The sequence below is a fragment of the Aulonocara sp. 'chitande type north' Nkhata Bay genome, linkage group LG11, assembly GCF_057382095.1.
Source record: "Aulonocara sp. 'chitande type north' Nkhata Bay isolate Kocher_YH1m ecotype deep benthic linkage group LG11, A_spYH_male_GT1.1, whole genome shotgun sequence".
NCBI classification, from domain to species: Eukaryota; Metazoa; Chordata; class Actinopteri; order Cichliformes; family Cichlidae; genus Aulonocara; species Aulonocara sp. 'chitande type north' Nkhata Bay.
Genome location: NC_141354.1, coordinates 29,062,756 through 29,081,993, shown reverse-complemented (window position 1 = coordinate 29,081,993; position 19,238 = coordinate 29,062,756). Strand labels below are relative to the sequence as shown.

At 41.1% G+C, this 19,238-nt stretch overlaps 1 protein-coding gene across 2 annotated transcripts; it reads left to right on the top strand.

Annotated features, from left to right (window-relative positions):
• The first annotated feature begins 3,065 nt into the window (after positions 1-3,065).
• stx17 (syntaxin 17) lies at positions 3,066-18,189 on the top strand. Of its 2 annotated transcripts, XM_086311883.1 has the most exons (8): positions 3,066-3,238; positions 3,475-3,595; positions 6,104-6,312; positions 6,409-6,474; positions 10,889-11,215; positions 13,401-13,451; positions 15,174-15,260; positions 17,322-18,189. In XM_086311883.1, exons 3-8 carry the CDS (start codon positions 6,190-6,192, stop codon positions 17,589-17,591), a joined length of 924 nt encoding a protein of 307 aa, XP_086168009.1. In that variant the 5' UTR covers positions 3,066-3,238; positions 3,475-3,595; positions 6,104-6,189; the 3' UTR covers positions 17,592-18,189. The 2 variants fall into 2 exon arrangements, with proteins under 2 accessions (XP_086168009.1, XP_086168010.1); XM_086311884.1 differs by lacking the exon at positions 3,475-3,595.
• Positions 18,190-19,238: the final 1,049 nt, after the last annotated feature.

Below are 19,238 nucleotides of genomic sequence, written 5' to 3'. Positions count from 1 at the left end.
TGACATTTCACAGCACATGCCGTCTATACTGTTACCGCCATCACTCACTTGCCGTCCTGCACAACAGCGTTACCGCTAACACAGACACACACTCTCTGTCTCTAACAGCCAGGTGATTGATAGCAACTGTTAGACAATTGTGAACAGCTCTACCTGTGCATGTGTGCGGGGAAAAAAGAAGAAGTGGGTAGAAGCAGAAGAAAGTGCACAAAAAAGTAAAGAGTGAGCACGCACCACCACCTCTTCTGTTTTATGATGTTTAAACTTTCCCCTTTGTGAATAAAATAACCATTTTAGAAAGATGAAGCGCAATGGCTTTCAGTGACACATACTAACCTGGAAATGCCCATAAACATTATCAGTTTATTACTTATAATTCTGTGTGTTTGTGAGTGCATGTGGCACATAACAACAAATATCTGTCCAACACTTCACCCTCCTTTGGTTTGGGGGAAGGTGCGTGGGGACTGTGATGTGTTTTTGAATGAGTATGCAGGAAAAAAACATTCACACTTTTGTCTTCTTTTTTTTAAAAAAAGTGGTGTGATTGTGTACATGCGAAAGAAAATGAATGAAGTGTTAATATTCCTCCTACAACTGTGTTACTTACATGTAAAATAACATGACATGAAGCAGAGAGCATGAAAAGCAAAATCTACGCACACACACAGACACACTCACACGCTGAGCTGTCACTCTCCAAGCCGATCGATCAGTGCTGACAGATAGCAGATACCCAGAGTCTTAATTAGAGGTCCCATTAGAACATATAGACACACACACACACACACACACTCACAGATTCAAAGCATGTATTCTTCTGGTTCTCAATTCATAAGTTCTTTTCATAAAGCCATGTATAAACAACAGCAAGCATGTTTTCATGTACACATCAAGAGGGCAGGGAAATTAAAATCATGACTATGTTTATGTAGCAGCTTCAGGTTCATGTCTGCTTTTTGTGGAAGCAGTGTCCTGGCTTATTGGACCACCTGCCATAGTTAATGTTATTAGAAACACCTGTGTTTTCCTACCATGACTTGTCACAAAGTCTACCATGACAAAAAAAACCAGGCCCATATCCACCGAGGCATCAGGATGTGCTAATCACACCTGCCACAACAAAAACCAGTAAAGATTCATGAGGTAAGACATGAACGGAGCTCCCTGCTTGCTTCCTCTCCTGCTGACAGACCTCCCGGATTAGACTGAAACAAATGGCACCTGAGTCCTCCTGGGACCCCAAACGACACATGTTTAAACACACACGGTGGTGTTTCATTCACGCCAAATCACTGATTCCGACTATTCACTTAAACCGGTGGTGTCAAACATAAGGCCCAGGGCCCAGAATTGGCCCATCAGAGACTCTAAACCGGCCCACTGGACAGCTTTGGAAAATGTGAAAGAGAAATTGTGTTTTACAATGGTTTTTTAAAAAAAGGAAAAATTCTTTGTTTTATACCTAAATCACAGTCTGAGCAACAAGCTAGCAGAACATTTCCTGTAATTTTACAGATTTATTTCTTACAGTTTAAGCCCAAAGAGTCATGCTGACACATTTCTTTCATTTCCTACAGCAGCCGTTCTTTATCGTGTAGAAAAACTGGGAACTGCTGATGAAATTTCATGTAATGTTCGTATATTATAACTGACAGAAAGGGCAGTTTTACTGGTCCAGCCCACTTGATGTAAATGAGTTTGACATCCCTGACATAAACATAACCTCACAGCAAGTCTTCACCTTAGACTTGAATGATTTACATAACGGGACATGCTTCTTCTTTGTAAGTACCCTTGATGTGCCCACATCAAGGGTACAACTTACACACGCTCAGACACCTCCTCCTCCTCCTCCTCCTTCTCTCTCTCTCTCTGTCTCCACAAACACAGAGACAGAAACATTTTTGATGATGATTTGCTATTTAGGCTGTCAGCTCTATTCCCTCCTCCCCCTCAGTCTGCAAGTCTGGGAGTCCCCTGAAAGTGGACAGACACACTGGCATAAACACAAGCAAACACATATGAGCACACACACACACACACACACACACACACACACACACACACACACACACACACACACACACACACATTAACAACATGTGTACAGCACCAGGGGAAATCCCCTGTAGCTGGGGACTGTGTGCTGTGGCCCTTCGCATTGGAGCATCCGCTGAGGGAAGAGTGTGTGGGGGGTTGGCCTAAATGTCAAAGGTAAAAGGTGCTGAAGAATAGAAGTGGAAACATGCAATAGACCCACTCACGCTGGCTGATCTCACAGTAGAGGAGGGGGAACCCCAGTCTTTCTTCCAAACGCAACACAGACAAAAAATATCACATCTAATGTTTCCTTCCACAGGATTGATGCTGTTTCACGCACGGTAAAAAGCGGTGTGGAAGACGCGCAAGTGTGAACAATCTAGCATTTCTAACTTGTATTTATTTATTTGTAGCACATGTTCATTTTAGTTTAAATGTCTGGCTGGCAAAAAAAAAGAAAAGAAAAAAAGAAAGGGCCATGACACATTTTTGAAATGTCATACATTTTCACTTTCACGGTGTATTTTAAAAAACAGTATGACCACATATCAGGGCTGAGGCCAGCAGCTTGGAAATGACTAAGCTGTGAAGTCCAAACGCCCGAACAAAACCCCAACCAGCTTAGAAATGTTAAGTAGCCACAAAAAGTTGATATCTGTGTTAATTTAACTGGTCAGTTTCGCTGTTATGTCATCGTTTATCTTTAACAAAGAACATCAAATATATTGTTTTAAATCTAATAACAATATTCAGATAAATAAGGCTTTTTGGAGGGCAGGGTGAAACTAGTGGCTACTGCATCCTAAATTTTTTAATGTAAGAAATTGAGTGTGCAAATCTTTTAATTTTTTTTAGATGAAGAACAGATGGTAAACAGTCATTTTCCTGAAGCAATAAAATGTGACAGATGGGGGAAATAAACACTACCGTCAGCGGGAGTATTATTTTAGAAACATGTCACTGATTCGCTATCAGAACAGGGATCACGGGGTAGTGATGAGGAACATTATGTTCTGCGGCTGCTGATTGTGGTCGGAAACTATTCGCGGACGTACTGGGAGCTGTTTATAAACGACACCTCTGTCCGAAGAGGCAGCGAGTTGTTGTCTGAACGTTTAAGTTTTTCTTCACAATATGGAGGCTCGCAGTAGTCATTAGCGAGTGTAAATGACTTTGTCGAGTTGTCTTTTTACTGGTAAGTGTCGATGTGCGCCCTGTGAGTTTATGTTTTCAGCAGCGGGCTGATAGCTCCCTGTATCCGGGTGAAGTTACTGAATTAGCTAGTAACTCCGTCTGGGAAGTTTTCTGCCGTTCACAAAGCTCTTGACGTCCTCAGCAGTTAGCTAGTGACACTAATGGATTAATTTAGCGTTACCTGCTGGGCCAGTCTGCTGTCATTAGCCAAACTGAGTGATTTCACTTTCTGTTCAGGGACAGTTCGTGCGACGTGGCCTCGAAATGTGGACTGAAGGGAACAGTAGAAGGCGTCATCAAACACTTTACGTCACTCCGAAGTTAATTGCCATTAACGCTGGAACAAACGAAACAACAAGTAAAATAACCTGGTGTTTTTGTTCTTGTTCTTGTTTTTGTTTGTTTGTTTTGGTATGAACTGCTAATAAGAGTTATATTGCTGTGCAAAAGTTTTGAGCCACTTGTATGTGGGCCTCTGGGGAGAAAATCCAGGACTGACTGTTCCATTGTGCTTTTTCTATTCTGGTATGCTTTTGGAGAATCTGACATTGTATTTGGGATTAATGTCATTGCTGAAAAATTAATTACCTATGGCTTTTTTTTTAGGTTTTTTTTTCTTTTTTCTTTTTTTAAAGATATCCCAAGCCCCAAACCATGACAGAGCCTCCAGTGTGTTTTACAGATGAATGTAGACACTCATGATTGTCTCCCTTGAAATTTGTATTCATGAGTCCATTACACCTGTTGCAAATATACATACATGCATGCATTGTTATAACTCTGCTGGGCGGGCTGTGTAATTTGCCCTTTTCCATACATGTTTTATTTTCCCAAATTGGTTTTTGTGTAATTTGCCCTTTTTCACCATATTTCTATTCCGTATGAAAGGCTTCTTGACAGCCACCCTTCCACTGAGACCATTTCTAATGAGGCTTCAGTGAACAGTTGGTGACTCAACTAAAGGACCAATTTCATTTATTTCTTTCTCAGGATACACTGCTCACTATGCCGAAATATTCCAAGTTTTTACCTAATGGCTGTTGGGAATCACCATGTTGGTGCGAACACACTATTTTATGCCTGTCAAACTGTGTGAACATTGGATTTTTTATTTTTTCTCATGGATTCGACTAGGGCTGTGCGATATGACCAAAATCTCATATCCGGATATAAGAATTCTATCGTCCCGATAACGATATGTAACATTTTCTGTAAATTCTGTGAATCTCGTGCAGCTTGACTTGCGGGAAGTGTTAACAGCTGCGCGTCATGTAGCTGGAGTCGAGTGTTTTAACAGATGCATGAAACGATACATTTTTTAGCCATAAGTTGTAACAGCCGCCGTTTTCTTTGTGAGTATTTATTACACGGCGTGCTGCGGGGAAAAGGCTGTTCTAACGTTTGAGTCTAAGGTTTATTTTTTAGCACCTGGCGGCTCTTTTTTTTTTTTTTTTTTTTTTTTTTTTACTTCTCATCCGTAAATAATCTGCTCTTTCACGTGATTCAGTTTATTTTGAAAATTCTTAACAGGATCTTGAGCTTTATTGTGAAAGGTTTGTGTGGAACATAAACAAGCGGACACGCGATGGTGTTACCGTCGTTGTTGCTAACCATAAAGCATAAAAACAGGCGCTTGTCCGTCTGTAGTGTGGTTATATTAAATATAAGAGAAAGAGAGAACTTTAAGAAATTAATATAGCCACTACAGTGACCATCAAAACGATGAAAAAAAAAAATATTGCCGTAAACAGTTTATTTTGTGACACCACGAAATAAACAATAGCATAAAATGAAACGATAGACGTTTCGTCATCCGATATATATCGTTATATCGAACAGCCCTAGATTCGACTAAAACGAGAACAAATTGTGTATTTTTGGGACAGGCTGCCAGTAAAAATGTTTAACCAATTTTAAAATGTTTAATTTAAAATTGGTTATTTGCTAAGTTGTCTGTTTTCTGAAGGCATGCCATTGGTTCGTCACTTGATTTAGTGCCTTTGATATGCTTGAATTATACATATATCAGTTTTATTATAAACATCTACAGTACAGTGTGAATACAAAGCTGCAAGCTAGTTATCCTCACCAAAGCCCAAATACATGTCTTCAAATGATAGTTTAAACATTAATATACACGAAAAACTGGAGTTTTATCTAGTAACTGTCACTGTTTTTTGTTTGCTTTGTTTCTATCATTTATTTATTTTTTGTCATTTTTTTTTAATGACAGTATTTACTGTACTTAAAAACATTTTGACTGTGTAAACACTTCTGTTATGCAGTCCTGTGGAAAACTGAGTACACCATTTGATCCAGTAGCTTGTAGATCCAAGATTCCACCACAGAATTTCAATTAGGTTGAGGTTAACTTTGAGCTGTTGCCTCAGCTTGATTGTTGTCATTCTTAGCTGTTCTGTTGTGGATTTGCTGCTGTGCTTGGGGTCATTGTCTTGCTGCATGAACCAATTTGGGCCAGGCTTTATCTGTCAGACAGATGGCCTCACATTTGAATCTAGAATACTTTGATACACAGAGGGGAATGGCTTGTACATGTCTGTTTTCATAAACAAATGCAAAACGTTAATGACTTAAGCTTAACTATTTGGTGTACAACAGTTTGGCCTGTTTTTGTTTTTTTTTTGTTTTTTTTTTGTTTTGTTTTGTTTTTTTAAAAAAAGGATAGTTAAATATGATTTTCTGTCACACCCCAGTGTAAGTAATGGTCTGATCATGGCCACACTTGTGCAAACTGTCTGGTTATGCCGCCGGACGCTGGCCTTTTGAGGTGGCAGTTTTTTCAGACTTACATGTGCTGCTGAGTTTATTAATTTTGTATATTAAAATACTCTGCTGGTATTTACAGTATCTGTGGGCGCAGCGAGATAAAGCTGAGCAGGTGTCTTGTCAAAGTTACGCAGTAGTGTTGGCTGTGGGCAGTCAGCGGGACACATGGCAGAGGAAGGCAACAAGCTGACACTGAGGCGCCTGGAGGCACCGATCCACAAGTTCATTAAAGTGGCTCTGCCCACAGACCTGGAGAGACTGCAGAAACACCATAACAACATACTGAAGGTGACGGCTCAAATCTGGCTGCACACAGGATCACAACCTCACTTTCAAACTCTTACTTCCAGCCTTCAGATAAATAACTCCTAGTTTCTTTCACAGTACCAGCATACCCAGCAATGGGATCGCCTTCATCAGGAGCATATTAATGCCAGCAGAACTGTTCAGGTATGAAGTGATAACCTGTGAAGTAAATAGAAAAGCAGAGGCGTGTTTGTGTGTATGTGTTTGTTTAGTGAATGTGACAATTGTTTAGAGGATGACATGACTCACCGCCTATTGAAATTCCTGAACAAGCATGACTCTGCGTATTATATTTTTTTGTCTCCAAAATGTGCACCCCATGACCTCTTTAAATATCGGATCTTGATGTTTCTGATCTGTGCCTGTCATGTTGTTCCAGTTTGAAGATCGAAGTAAAGACAGAGTAAAAGGGCAGCAACCAGTGTCTTTATCCAGTGTTTAAACAGGCAGCATTTGTTGTGACGTCTGAATGAAGGAGAAATGTGTCAGTCATCGTTATCAAGCCTGTTTGAAATGATCTGTGACTCAAACAGATGCCTTTTGAAGCGTGCCAGTATATTAAAACGAATACTGATTTGTGTGAAATAAGTCACTGAGCAACAGAAAAACAGCAGCTTCGCAGAGACAAGTACTCAACATAAGGTCCAGCTACTTTCAGGCACACCTTTTGCTCTTCCTCAGCAGATAGGGTTGATGGAGTATTGTTATAACTCTGCTGGGCGGGCTGGCAGGCAGGCAGGCAACACAGACACCCAAGTTTATGAATGTGATAACTCGAGAGCGAAGCAATGTAGGATGACTTTGAATCTCGGTGACCTTGATCTGAAGGTTGAAGGTGAGAGGTCAAGTTTTCTGAAAGTCTTGTGAATGCAATACCTTGAGAACGAGGGGACGTGGGGTTTTGGAATTCATACCTTCAGTGTACTAGGAGGCTGAGGGGTACCACTGGTCACTGCCAGTATTTTTTTTTTTTATTTATTGTTTTACAGTTGTGATGGAGGTGATTTGACAGTGAAGTATCCAACAGCAGAAACCACTTTTGAGACTGAAGTCTCCCTCTCTATGTCACCAGCTACGCTGCATGATGTTGATGACAAGAAAATTGCCTCCTGTTGAGCAAATCAATAGCAACGAAATCTGTTCAGCTGGAATTAACAGCATGTGTACATATACACAAACACGTACTTTTGGAAACAGCGTTATCTATATAAATTTACTAAATCAGGACAAGAAAAGAGCTGCTGCTAAACCTAGAATCCATCTTTCTTGTGTTGTGTCCGCATGTGTGTGAACTTGTTCACATAGTGAGTGTGAAATGCCTCAGGGGATGTTGTTGCCTAGAAGCCACCATGTCTCTGAAGGTGAAATAACTCCATACAGGCACACATCTATCCTCTCACCATTACCCGGCGAACCCTCAGGGGTCCACACAGAGTGCTTTCCCATGTCTTCATGGTGTAAATCCAGAGTAGGAGTTTGTCTGCCCTGCTTTAGATGTTTGTCTGTGTGCTTAATGTTCAAACATAGGAAAATAGGTTGGTTTATGTCATTCAGAGTTCCTATTTTGATCATTGGCACTGCATGCTTATGTTGATTTATTTTATCTGTTTGGAAAAAAGCCTGTTTTCCCACCCATCACCATAACATACTCTCTAGCTAGCCTAGCACCAAGCTAACTCCCAAGAGAAGATTGCAGACAGACCTCAGTAGCCCCACTTTTGCCACACGAGCTACTGCAAACACTTTAACACAGGAGAGCAGAGTCTGTACTGTTTTTATTTGCGGCATTTGTGTTTGAACTACATACAGTCACAGTTAATTTGCAGGCTAAAAGGCACATGACCTATAGTGTGTTGTTTTTTTTTTTTGCTTCTGTGAACAAGGATATGCATATGCATATTCATGTCATGTAATTAGCAGAATGTGTTATTGGCACATCTCTGACAACAAAACAAAAGACAAAAACCTGTGAACCCAGGTCATGCTGCTGCCTGGAGGGATGATCGCTGCGATGTTCCTCAGCCTCATATCTAAAGCTTGCACCACTCTTCTTTTATATTCTGGTAGGAAAAAAAACAAAAACAATATGGGTGCAACAATGTATTGAAATACATGAAAGCGTACATAGAAATACAGAATCTGAGGCATATCAGAGTTTGTACAGTTCTAACAAGCTTGAACGTTAATACTTTGTATGACAACCTTTATTCTTCAACATAGCCTGAACTCTCTTAGCCAGATTTCTTCTCATTCAAAGCTCTTCTTTGGGTGTTGTCTGCCTTTTCTTCCATTCTCTGTCAAGGTGATCCCACACTGCTCCAATAAGGTTGAGGTGCGGGTTCTGGGGAGGCCAGTCCGTGACTGATAGTGATGTGATGTTTGCTTTTCTATCCAATTAAATTAACAGACAACTTAGTTAATTTATGTGTAAACACAACACTAGTTAATCTCTTGAGTTTGGGGCCTTGCTATGCTTGAATTACTCGGTGGTCAGTGCTAAGTGGTTTAAGAAACAAACATTTAATTCAGTTTTATTTATATAGCGCCAAATCACAACTACAGTTGCCTCAAGGTGCTTTTTATTGCAAGGTAGACCCTACAATAATACATAAAGTGAAAAACCCAACAATCATATGACATTCCTATGAGCAAGCACTTTGGTAACAGTGGGAAGGAAAAACTCCCTTTTAACAGGAAGAAACCTCCAGCAGAACCAGGCTCAGGGAGGGGCGGCCATCTGCCGCGACTGGTTGGGGTGAGGGAGGAAGACGCGATAAAGGACATGCTGTGGAAGAGAGACAGAGATTAATAACAAATATGATTCAATGCAGAGAGGTCTATTAACACACTGAGTGGTAATCAGTGATAATCGACAGGTACAAGAACACGACTGAAACGGAGTAAAATCAGTCCAAAGACAACCTTTGAATGACCTTCACAAAGTCTGGTGAACTATTGTTCAAGATGACTTTAAAAAATAACAGGACAGTCTGATTGCTTGGAAGTAAAATATGAAGGCTCAAAACCTTTGCATAATACTCTAGTTCACATCATTTTGGCAATACAACACACTGAATATGTGTGTGTTGTATTGCCAAAGAAGTTCATTTAGCCAATTGCTAAATGAACAAGAACTTGTGTTTTCTCTTGAATTCAACTGATGTTATGTGTAAAGTAAAAATCATTTTGTTTCCTATTGTGTGAACGGTTATGTTATATGTTTTTGGGCAGAATTGGTTTCAGTGATGGAATATATGATTGTTTTAGCTGTGAGTTGAATATAGTGAACTGTAAGGCACCTGCTCAAAGCACCAAAGGAAAAAAAAAGTTTAAAAATCTCATCAGAAGCATGTTTCTTCACAGAAATCATTGAATTCAATTCACTTTTAATTATATAATGTCAACTCACAACAACGGTTGCTTCAAGGTGCTTTATATTGTAAGGTAAAGACCCTACCATAATACAGAGAACTAACATATGACCCCTTATGAGCAGGTGCTGTGGCGACAGAGGGATGGCTCAGGCAGGGGCGGCCAGCTGTTGCCACTGGTTCGGGATAAGGGGAGGGGGACAGGACAAAGTAACCATAGTGGTGTGTAAACGCATAATGAGTGAAAAATGTGCGTCAACAAGAAACATTCATCGTGGGAAGCCCCCATCAATGTAATTAAGAGAGGATTCAGAGTCACATGATCCAGCCCTAACTATATGCTGTATCATCTTAAAAGTAGAGAGTTTGTCTGTCTCCCAAATCCAAACTGGAAGCTGGTTTCACAGAAAGGGGGCCTGAAAACTGAAGGCTCTGCCCCCCCTCTTTTAAATATTCTGGGAACCACAAGTAAACCTGCAGTCAGAGCAAAGTGCTCTTTTTGGGTGATATAAATCATGACCTGGTTGCTCAGAAAACTTAACATTGTGACCAAGAACCATTTTAATTGTTACTGAACTACACCCTGCAGACGTATCACAGTGCATCTACTGATGATGACGTGCTTGTGCTCTTGACAGGGTGACAGGATTTAATGTAAACGTTAAGGACTCCCCATCGGCTGAGCTATAATGTCAGGTAGCTGTGAGCTTCCTTTAGCTGGCGGATGTAGACAGCAGAAAGAAAGTAGTGTGTTTTATTTATTTTTTTTAATTTTTTTTTTAAAATGTCACCCGATCATGTTTTGTGCTTTGAACACAGAGTGAATGCCATCTAGTTCCATTAAATGAGGGAAGAAAGAAATTTCACAACTCTCATCCAAACAGTCTTTACAACTGGAGTGTCTGCATGCCAGAGGGAAAATGTATGTTTGATATTGAGATGATTTGAGATGTTACTATTTCCAGATTGGAGATTTTGGATTTGTTATGCCACGTCTGCCTCGTCACATTTTCTATTTTTTTTTTTTTTTTTTTTTTTCTTGCATGTTTTTGTTTTGGCAGTGACGGCTGTATTTAACCACAGGTTTGCTTGTCCTTCTGGCCGTCCAAGTGTCCCTTCTCCCTCACATTCATACCACTCACTGTCATTCAAACTGAAAAATGTTCTCTTCTTCTGCGCCTCTGCAGCAGCTGAGAGCCAACATGAGAGAGATGGAGAAGCTGTGCACTCGGGTCCGTGCTGAAGACGCCGACGCTCTGGAAGCACTCATCAAGCCGGTCAGAGACAGGGCGTCAGCCGCCGCACAGGACTTCCTCCGTTTGCACTCTAACCCCGAGCCTCAGCCCGCTCCAGCGTCACCACCTGCCACTCATTCATCCAGCTGTGCATCCAGTAGCTGCCACACTGATGACAATACGAGCGACGTACCAGGATTTGGCAGGCAAAGCCAGGTCCAGCTCCCAGAAATCCCTCCTGATCAGAGAGCAGCTGAGTCCTGGGATAACCTGGAAGAGGTATGCACGTCTGGAACAAGCTTTAGTCTGCCAGTCATAGTCAGATATGTTCTAATTGTTAGGTAAGCTGTATGTATGTATGTATGAATGAAGGAAGTCCTTGGGAATATTCACAAATGTCGTGCTTTAAGCCTGTGTGTTGATTATAAATAAAAAAATCATTTGTCTGTTATGGTGGGGTGTTTTTATCCTACAAGTTTTGACTTATTTCTTTGCTGTGATCTCATAGCAAACAAAGAAGTCGATTTATTGTTTCAGGCATGCAATTTCAATCTCTCGGTTTTTTTTTCTTCTTCTTTTTTAGGCCTAATAGGATAATAGCAAACCAACAAAACTATGCCTTACATTTGTTGCTGTATCCACAGTCGCTGCTACTGACTGGGTGGTGTTCTGTGGTCCTTTTTAGTGTGCTGATAGAGAAGCGAGGGTGAGGGGTTTATCGTATGCATGAACTCTCACCTGGAAAAAGACTTTAAAAGTAGAGATGGACCGATCCGATATTACGTATCGGTATCGGTCCGATACTGACCTAAATTACTGGATCGGATATCGGAGAAAAATAAAAAATTTAATCCGATCCATTAAATATCACGAAAGCACCTCTCAAAACTTGCAACACGCCGTAACTCACCTCAGAACGTTAGCACGTCAGAGCAGTATGCATCACGTGATAGAGCAGCTGTGGCATGCAGGACCTGTCGGTGGTCTGGATAGCATGTGGAGCTTCGCTAGCAACCCGGCATTTCATCTCCGACAAAGTTATCCCCGAGAGAAGTAAAGCAAGTGTGTAAGTCCATCTCTGAATGTTTGTAAAGCATTCCTGCGTTAAGCTTACCAAACATATATGGAGCGACTGCTTCTTCTGGCTGCTACTTCAATCATGAAACTGCTTAATGATCAGCTGATCGGCTTTTCTGTCGCGAGTCCGTGTCTCTAGTTTGTTTTTGGTCCACTTTGCACCAGAAAGAGGAAACCAGCGGCTGAACAACAGCAGCACGTTTAAGCTTGATAAGCTGTTGTTAGAATTTATTTATTATTACTTTCTACTCGAGGATCTTTTTCTATGTAGCTGACGGCTGGTAACTGTGCAGGGGCGGATCTAGCAAAGTTTAGCCAGGGGGGCCGATAGGGCATGAACAGGGAAAAGGGGGCACAAAGACATACTTTTCTTTCTTATTCTCATTTAAAATGTCTAGCTTTTAATAAATAATTATCCGAATCTTACACCCAAAGTTTTAATTTGATGTAAAATGAATAGAAGTCCATTACTGTATATAGTGACTATTAAGTCTAATATATATACCCTAGTAAGCTATAGTACTTTTTCCTTTGGGAAGGTACCATCTGTGCAGTCTGCAATTTTGTTGAAGAAAGATGTTGAATCTATTTAATATTTCTTGAAAAATAATTGATTTCTGTGCATTTTTTTTCACACTGCATCAAATTAAGGTTGATTACGTTGATTAAGCATCATGAGGTGGAGTGTGAGGGGTGGTTCCCTATTTTTTATTTATTTATTTTTGTTGTTGCTGGGAGTTGGAACCCTATTAGTTAGGTTGCTTAATATTTACGCTAAGTACTCTTTAAAATACCAGAATAGGGAGGATGGTGTAGGTTTAAGTTTATTAGATTGATCAGTATTTCTGAACTATGAAATTTTTTTTTTTTGCATATAGGTATAACAGAATAGCTTTAGTGTAGTTGTTGTTTTAAACTTGAGTATGAACTTATACAAAATGCAGCAAGATATTTTAAAAAAACAGTTTTGTTGATTAAAAAACACTATATCGGATTCATATCGGTATCGGCAGATATCCAAATTTATGATATCGGTATCGGTATCGGACATAAAAAAGTGGTATCGTGCCATCTCTATTTAAAAGCAACACAGCGGGCGTTTTTTTTTTTCACAGGCGACATGTCATAGTTATCAGCATGGTACGAGAACCCTGAAACTCACACAGCTAAATTTAAATTCATGATTTATTTCACATGTATGCCATGATATCTGTTCCTGCAGACACATTTAGATCTATAGCACATCCTAATTAGTCAGTCTCGTTAATGCAGTTATGAATCCCATTCACTGACAGTCTGGACACTTTGTAGCTGTAGATTTGTACGATAAGCACCTCAAACAAATCAATACAGCATTTTAATTTATTTTTTTTTCTCCCCCTTTCAGGATCTGAAGGAGCTGAGCGGTTTGGTGACAGAGTTTTCTATCCTCGTCCATGTGAGTACAAATGCTCAGCTCTGCATTTCTTTGTCTACATGTGTGCACAGCCACCCCTGTGAACAAAAACAATGTGATAGAGGTCTGAGCACCTCCAGGAGGTGGGTGGTGTGTATTTGACCTGTGTGTGTCTGTGTGCGCGTGCTCGCTTGCGTTGCTTGGTAAGGCCCCACTGAGACAAGCTTACACAGAGCAGCTCCGGAGTAGTGCTGGGGCCCCAGAGGCCCTTCAGCGGAGGAGAGATTCAGAAGTAGATGAGTGAGAGTGAAGCAGGGAGAAAGGGGGGGGGCAGGTTTTCACAGGGGGAGGAGAGAGGAGGGGAAACAAGGGATACATCGGAGCAGGTGGAGAACAGACGGCTCAGATTATCAGTCTTATCCTTAGGGATGGAGGGAGGCTGAGTGAAGGAGAGATTAACAGTGAAGAGGAGGGCGGGTAAAGATGTAGCTAGGCTGAAAAAACACAAAGAGGCACGGGGAGGGGGTGTGGCAGAAAGAGCATAGACATGTTGTGGTGTCTCAAGGGTGAAAGGAGCCGTTAGGGGAGTAATATTCCAGCACTCAGCCACAGTGGAAATACTGAGTGAGTGTGAGTGTGTGGTTGTGTCTGTACATGCGTCATGTTTGTGTCTGTTCCGATGTTGGGGCGCCTTCAGGCTTATCTGTATGTTTCTGTGTCTGTACTGAGGCAGAAACACGGCATGAAATTAATTCCCATTACAGTATTATAATAATAGAGCTGTCTGATTGTTTTGGAATTACTGGTGTTAAATGTTATAAACTAACAGCTACGAGGATCTTTTAAACATTCACCAAAACTCATGAACACAGTCAGAACATGGTTAACGTCAAATAACTATTCTAGTCAAGATTCTTTCTTTTGTGAGTGCTGTTATTATATCTGGTTATATTAGGATATTTTTCTTTTAAAATAAAAGTGAACAGTGGGTCATGATCACTTTTAATGGGAGAGTTACATTAACAGTTTTGGGCTTTGGCACTTTTGGTGGAGCTAAAAAAGGAGCTAAAGCTTTTTTTCCCACTTTTTTCTGACATTTTACTGGTTAAATTATTAGTAAAAGCCAAATCTGCAAATTTTTGATTAATCAGAGTAATTATAATAATTGGTTGTTGCCGCTCATTTTATCCCAATTCTCTGTGCCACTGCAGCTTTTAAGCTGGAAAGAAGAATGGTGCAGAAAATGAAAATGTGAAAAATCTAACACACGATCTCTAAGTCTAGGGTTACAGGTTTAAAATCTCCGAAAACCATCACAAAATAACAGGAAGCTTTCACGCGGGTATTCATAAGAGAAGCGGATTTTTAGTTCGCGAGAATGAAAGAAAGAGAAAGAAAGAAACCGTTTTGAGGAAGAAAAATGCTCCGGTTGTTATTTGGTCACTGTGTCCATCCAACCCTCACATGGAGAGAGACAGCTGCCACTCTGAATATTTCATGAGATCTACACAATGCCACACACGCGCACACACCATATGACCCCCACCCTCACTGAAATCTCCCTTGAATATACCTGCAGCCTCCAAACACACCCCTCTGTTGTTAACTTGTCCTGCGGAGCAGAATTTGGATGGGTAAAAAAATATCTGCACAACAATTGTGCTTACACGTGTGTCTGTGTGCGCGTGTTTGTAAGTGAATCTGCTTGCTAGCATATGAGTGTGTGTTAATACGTGTTGTGTGTGTCTAACCCCTGCGCATCAGTCCCAGCAGGAGAAGATTGACAGCATAGAGGACAACGTCAACACAGCCGCTGCCAACGTGGAGGAGGGGACCAAGAGCCTGGGGAAGGTGTGTATTAATGTGTGTGTGCTGATAATCTGATGTGTGTGCATGTGTTTGGGAGATGGGGAGATCGATGGCACTTTGCCTCCCAGCCATTCCACAGCGTTTGTCCCTATTGATCTGTTCGAATACGGAGGAAAGCTGCAATTAAGGAAATAGAGAGAGGAGAGGGATGGAGAGAGGCGGGATAAGAGGGGCGACAAGAGACAAGAAGAGAAGTTTGTTTGTATGTTTGTACGTGTGTGTGTGTGTGGCACTGAGAAGAGGTTTAAATGATTGTTTAATAGTTTTCCAGGAGCAGCACTGCCTTTAGCTTAGCACGCCCTTACACTGCTCTGCGCTGAGTGTAAGTCAGCAGACGACTCAGTGCCCTTCACACGTATCACACACTTGAAATGTCGAAAGGTTTGTGTGTAATACCCAGAATGAATCACCTGTTTTTGTCAAATGGCAAACACATGCACACGCACGCGCACGATGAAAATGAACAATCGTGCTTTTCGGTACAGATTTTCCTGACTTTACATTTAGTTTGAGAAATCTAAGAAGCCGTCCATGTTTGTCTTTGTTTGAGCTCACTGTGGAGTAATTGGACTGTAATTACAAACACTCAGAGATGGTGATGACACACAGTCACACCTGTAAATGCTTACATAACTAAAAAAACAGCCCTCTGTCATCTGCTTTCCTCTTTTGCTTCCTTTAGGACTATCTGCTTGCTTTTGAGTTTTCTGCCAGCACCAAAATACAGTCAGGGTAAATTTCTTTTTTTGAGATCATGACGTAGAAAAAAATGTATTATATCAGCCTCTCTAGCACAGCTAACACTACTCAGTAATCTGCAGAGTAGTTGAGTTTAAATAAAGGGTCAGAACAATATTGACAGGCATCTTGTTTTCATAATTTTATCATTTTTCAGTTAGCTAATGAGTCTGTTTATGAAATGTTTTAAAAATGTATGAAAATTGTCATTAAATTACCCAGACCAGGCTGATTGTACTGTTTTAGCAGTACAATCAGGGATATTCGATTAGCAGCAAAAGCATCTTTTGGAAGAAATCAGGCAAAATTTATTATTTTATTAAGATTTTCTACCTTAAAGTGGACTTTAAATTGTGAATCAACCAAGTAAAAAGCAAACAAAAACATCTCTGTAAATTATTTGAGCTCTACATCAGGGTCTGTGCATACAGACTGATTAAACAAAAACCCTGTGCTGTTAACAGTCAGGACACACTGACCTTTGAACTTTTTTTCAATAAAGCATTCTTTTTAAGCAGTTTCTTTAAAATTAAATTGACCCAAATAAACTAAACGAAAGCTGACCTCTCTGTAAGGTCACGGGTAGATGGAGTGGGCCGCACATTAGAGGAGGTTGTGGAGAGATAAGGCGGGTGCGAAGGACGTCAGATGTTTTAACGCATTTGAAAGCTTGTAATCTGTCATCAGGTCAAACGGCATTACACACAGACACAGACTCATAGTCACACACGACACCCACGCTTCCTCCACCCTCCACACCTGCACCCAGACTCCTTTTAACTCAGCTCAGATGAAATTAACATTCCCTCAACTGCCACAGGGGTGGGGACAAGCGATGCCAGCTTTTGAACTAGATTAATTTAATGGTGAAGTGTTAATCAAGTGAGTGTCCGCATGTGTGTGTGTGTGTGTGTGTGTGTGTGTGAGGTTGGTCAGGGAATCAGTCATTAATTGCCATCAGCAAAGAGCACCTTCCACTCTGATGATAACAGCTGTAATAACACACACAGCCCACATCTCTCTGATTGTTTTTTTCCTAAATGGAGATAATGAAAACGCTTTGATGCAGCCGTGGAAGTGACGGTTACATTTACATACGCAAGGCTGTTTGTGTATTTATTTTCTAATATCTCCCTTCTTCTGTGAGTTGATGTGTGATCATGAAAGACGCATCCAAACTCTATCGCTGTCTTGAAGCCACAAAGTACTAATGCCACCAAAGAAAGGTGTGTGTGTGTGTGTGTGTGTGTGTCTGCAGCGGTGTTAAATTAAACTAGAACATATCTCTTTTTCCTGTCTCTCCAGGCAGTTGGCTACAAGTTGGCGGTGTTGCCGGTTGCCGGGGCGCTGCTGGGCGGTGTATTAGGAGGCCCACTTGGCCTGCTGGCTGGCTTTAAAGCTGCAGGGGTAGCTGCCGCCCTGGGAGGCGGCGCCCTGGGGTTTGCTGGTGGCAACCTGGTCCAGAAACACCGCCGAGCCAAAGTGGATCTACAGATGAAACAGCTGACGGCGACGCCATCACCGCCACCATCAACACCACCAACAGATGAACCAGAGGCGAGGAAGGACAAATGACCCATCAGCCCCTGGTGTTCCACTGACCTATCACTGACGGTCCTGTATTGACTGACCAATGAACACCTCTGGTGTTGTTGAGCTTCAGAGAGACTGAATGTCGGGTGCTCGCCTTAAACATCGCTGTTACCAAGCACTGTGTAAAACAATTATGTAATGACGGCCGTAATTAAGAGTCACCTGCTGATGTTCCAGGGTGAATGGTGTTTCTGTGGGGATGTTTGTTTTATACACCACTGATTTTATGTTCTGAACACAGCACCAGTTTATACTTCAGGGTTTTTTGTTTTTTTGTGCTTTTTGACTATTGAGCACAACTCTCTACTAAAAACAATGTTCAGCACTCAAATCAAATTACTTTAAGACGGTTTTATCAGACCCTACCAATAATGTGAGCAGTTAATCCATGTTGCTTAGGCTCATTTCCAGGGTGTTCAGGTTTACCGATGGCTATGCCTCAGTTGTTTGATGCAGATAGTAATGTGAACAGCTTTGTGTAAATTTAAGTGATACTTGGTTTTTATAAATTATATTGATGCACAAAGTGCTACTGTCCATACCTTATCCTGCTGCTGCCAAATAAAACATTTCTTTTTAACACTGGCTCTTCATTGGATAAACAGAATGAACCGCAGAAATGACAAAGCTGTAGACAACATCCTGTAAAATGGTTTTTAATTTACTTTTTTTTTTTAACTCTTCTTCTCCTCTGAGATGACAGGTTAAGAAATGGCATCACACTCCCCCCTGTTGGTCTGTATGTGGGCTGATATGTCATTATGCAGGTATCTGTTGGCCTCTGTGGGAAGGGCAGGATGCGCAGTACAAACTTAGCAATGGGTCCCCGTATTCAAGAGCTCCAACTGTGGATTCTCAAGGATCTAGTACCAAAAACTTGTAGACGTATAAAGACAGAAAAGCAATTTTAAGAGAACTCAATTTTAAGTGGCAGACTAAATTTCCACCGTTCATCATGTGGGTTTTCCCCTCATGTTTTGGCCTTTTTACTTTAGCATTGGGAAAGTCTCTTCTCCCCCAGCACGATGACACATTTATCAGATGACAGCAAAAAAAACAAAAAACAACAACAATCATCATGTTAAAGTACAGTATTTCAAAAAAGCTTCTTTACTTTTGACTCCCAGGAACAGAACTCCAAGGTGTCACTGCCACAACAACCCCAATGAAAAGTACCCAGCCTGCCCTTTGACCTTTAGATTTCACCATATGTCTGTGGATTTAAAAGATTTCTAACAAAAGGATCCTGGCTAGAAATGTTCTGACTGCAGGATGTTTCTCAGCATCTTCAGATGCTTTAGAGGGTGGAGTGGACAGATCTGCCAAGCATTCGTATCCTTCATGACTTCGTTCTGAGTCAGCAGCAGTTCCAGCTTCTTGCGGATTGCTGCCTCAGGTCTGGACACTACAGCTTCCCACACTTTTTCTTTTTTGGTTGATCAAATTACAAAAGAAAATGTCACGTTCCTGTTAATTTGCCTGTGTGTTGCTTTTTCTTCTTCCTCTAAAAGAAATAACATAGCTGAAGGGTTTTCTGTAAAGTATTTCTCTTTGCGGCATGCATTTGACCTTCTGTAAGATCACACGGCTGCTGCAGAGCAGCATGATGCTGCCACCACCAGGCTTCAT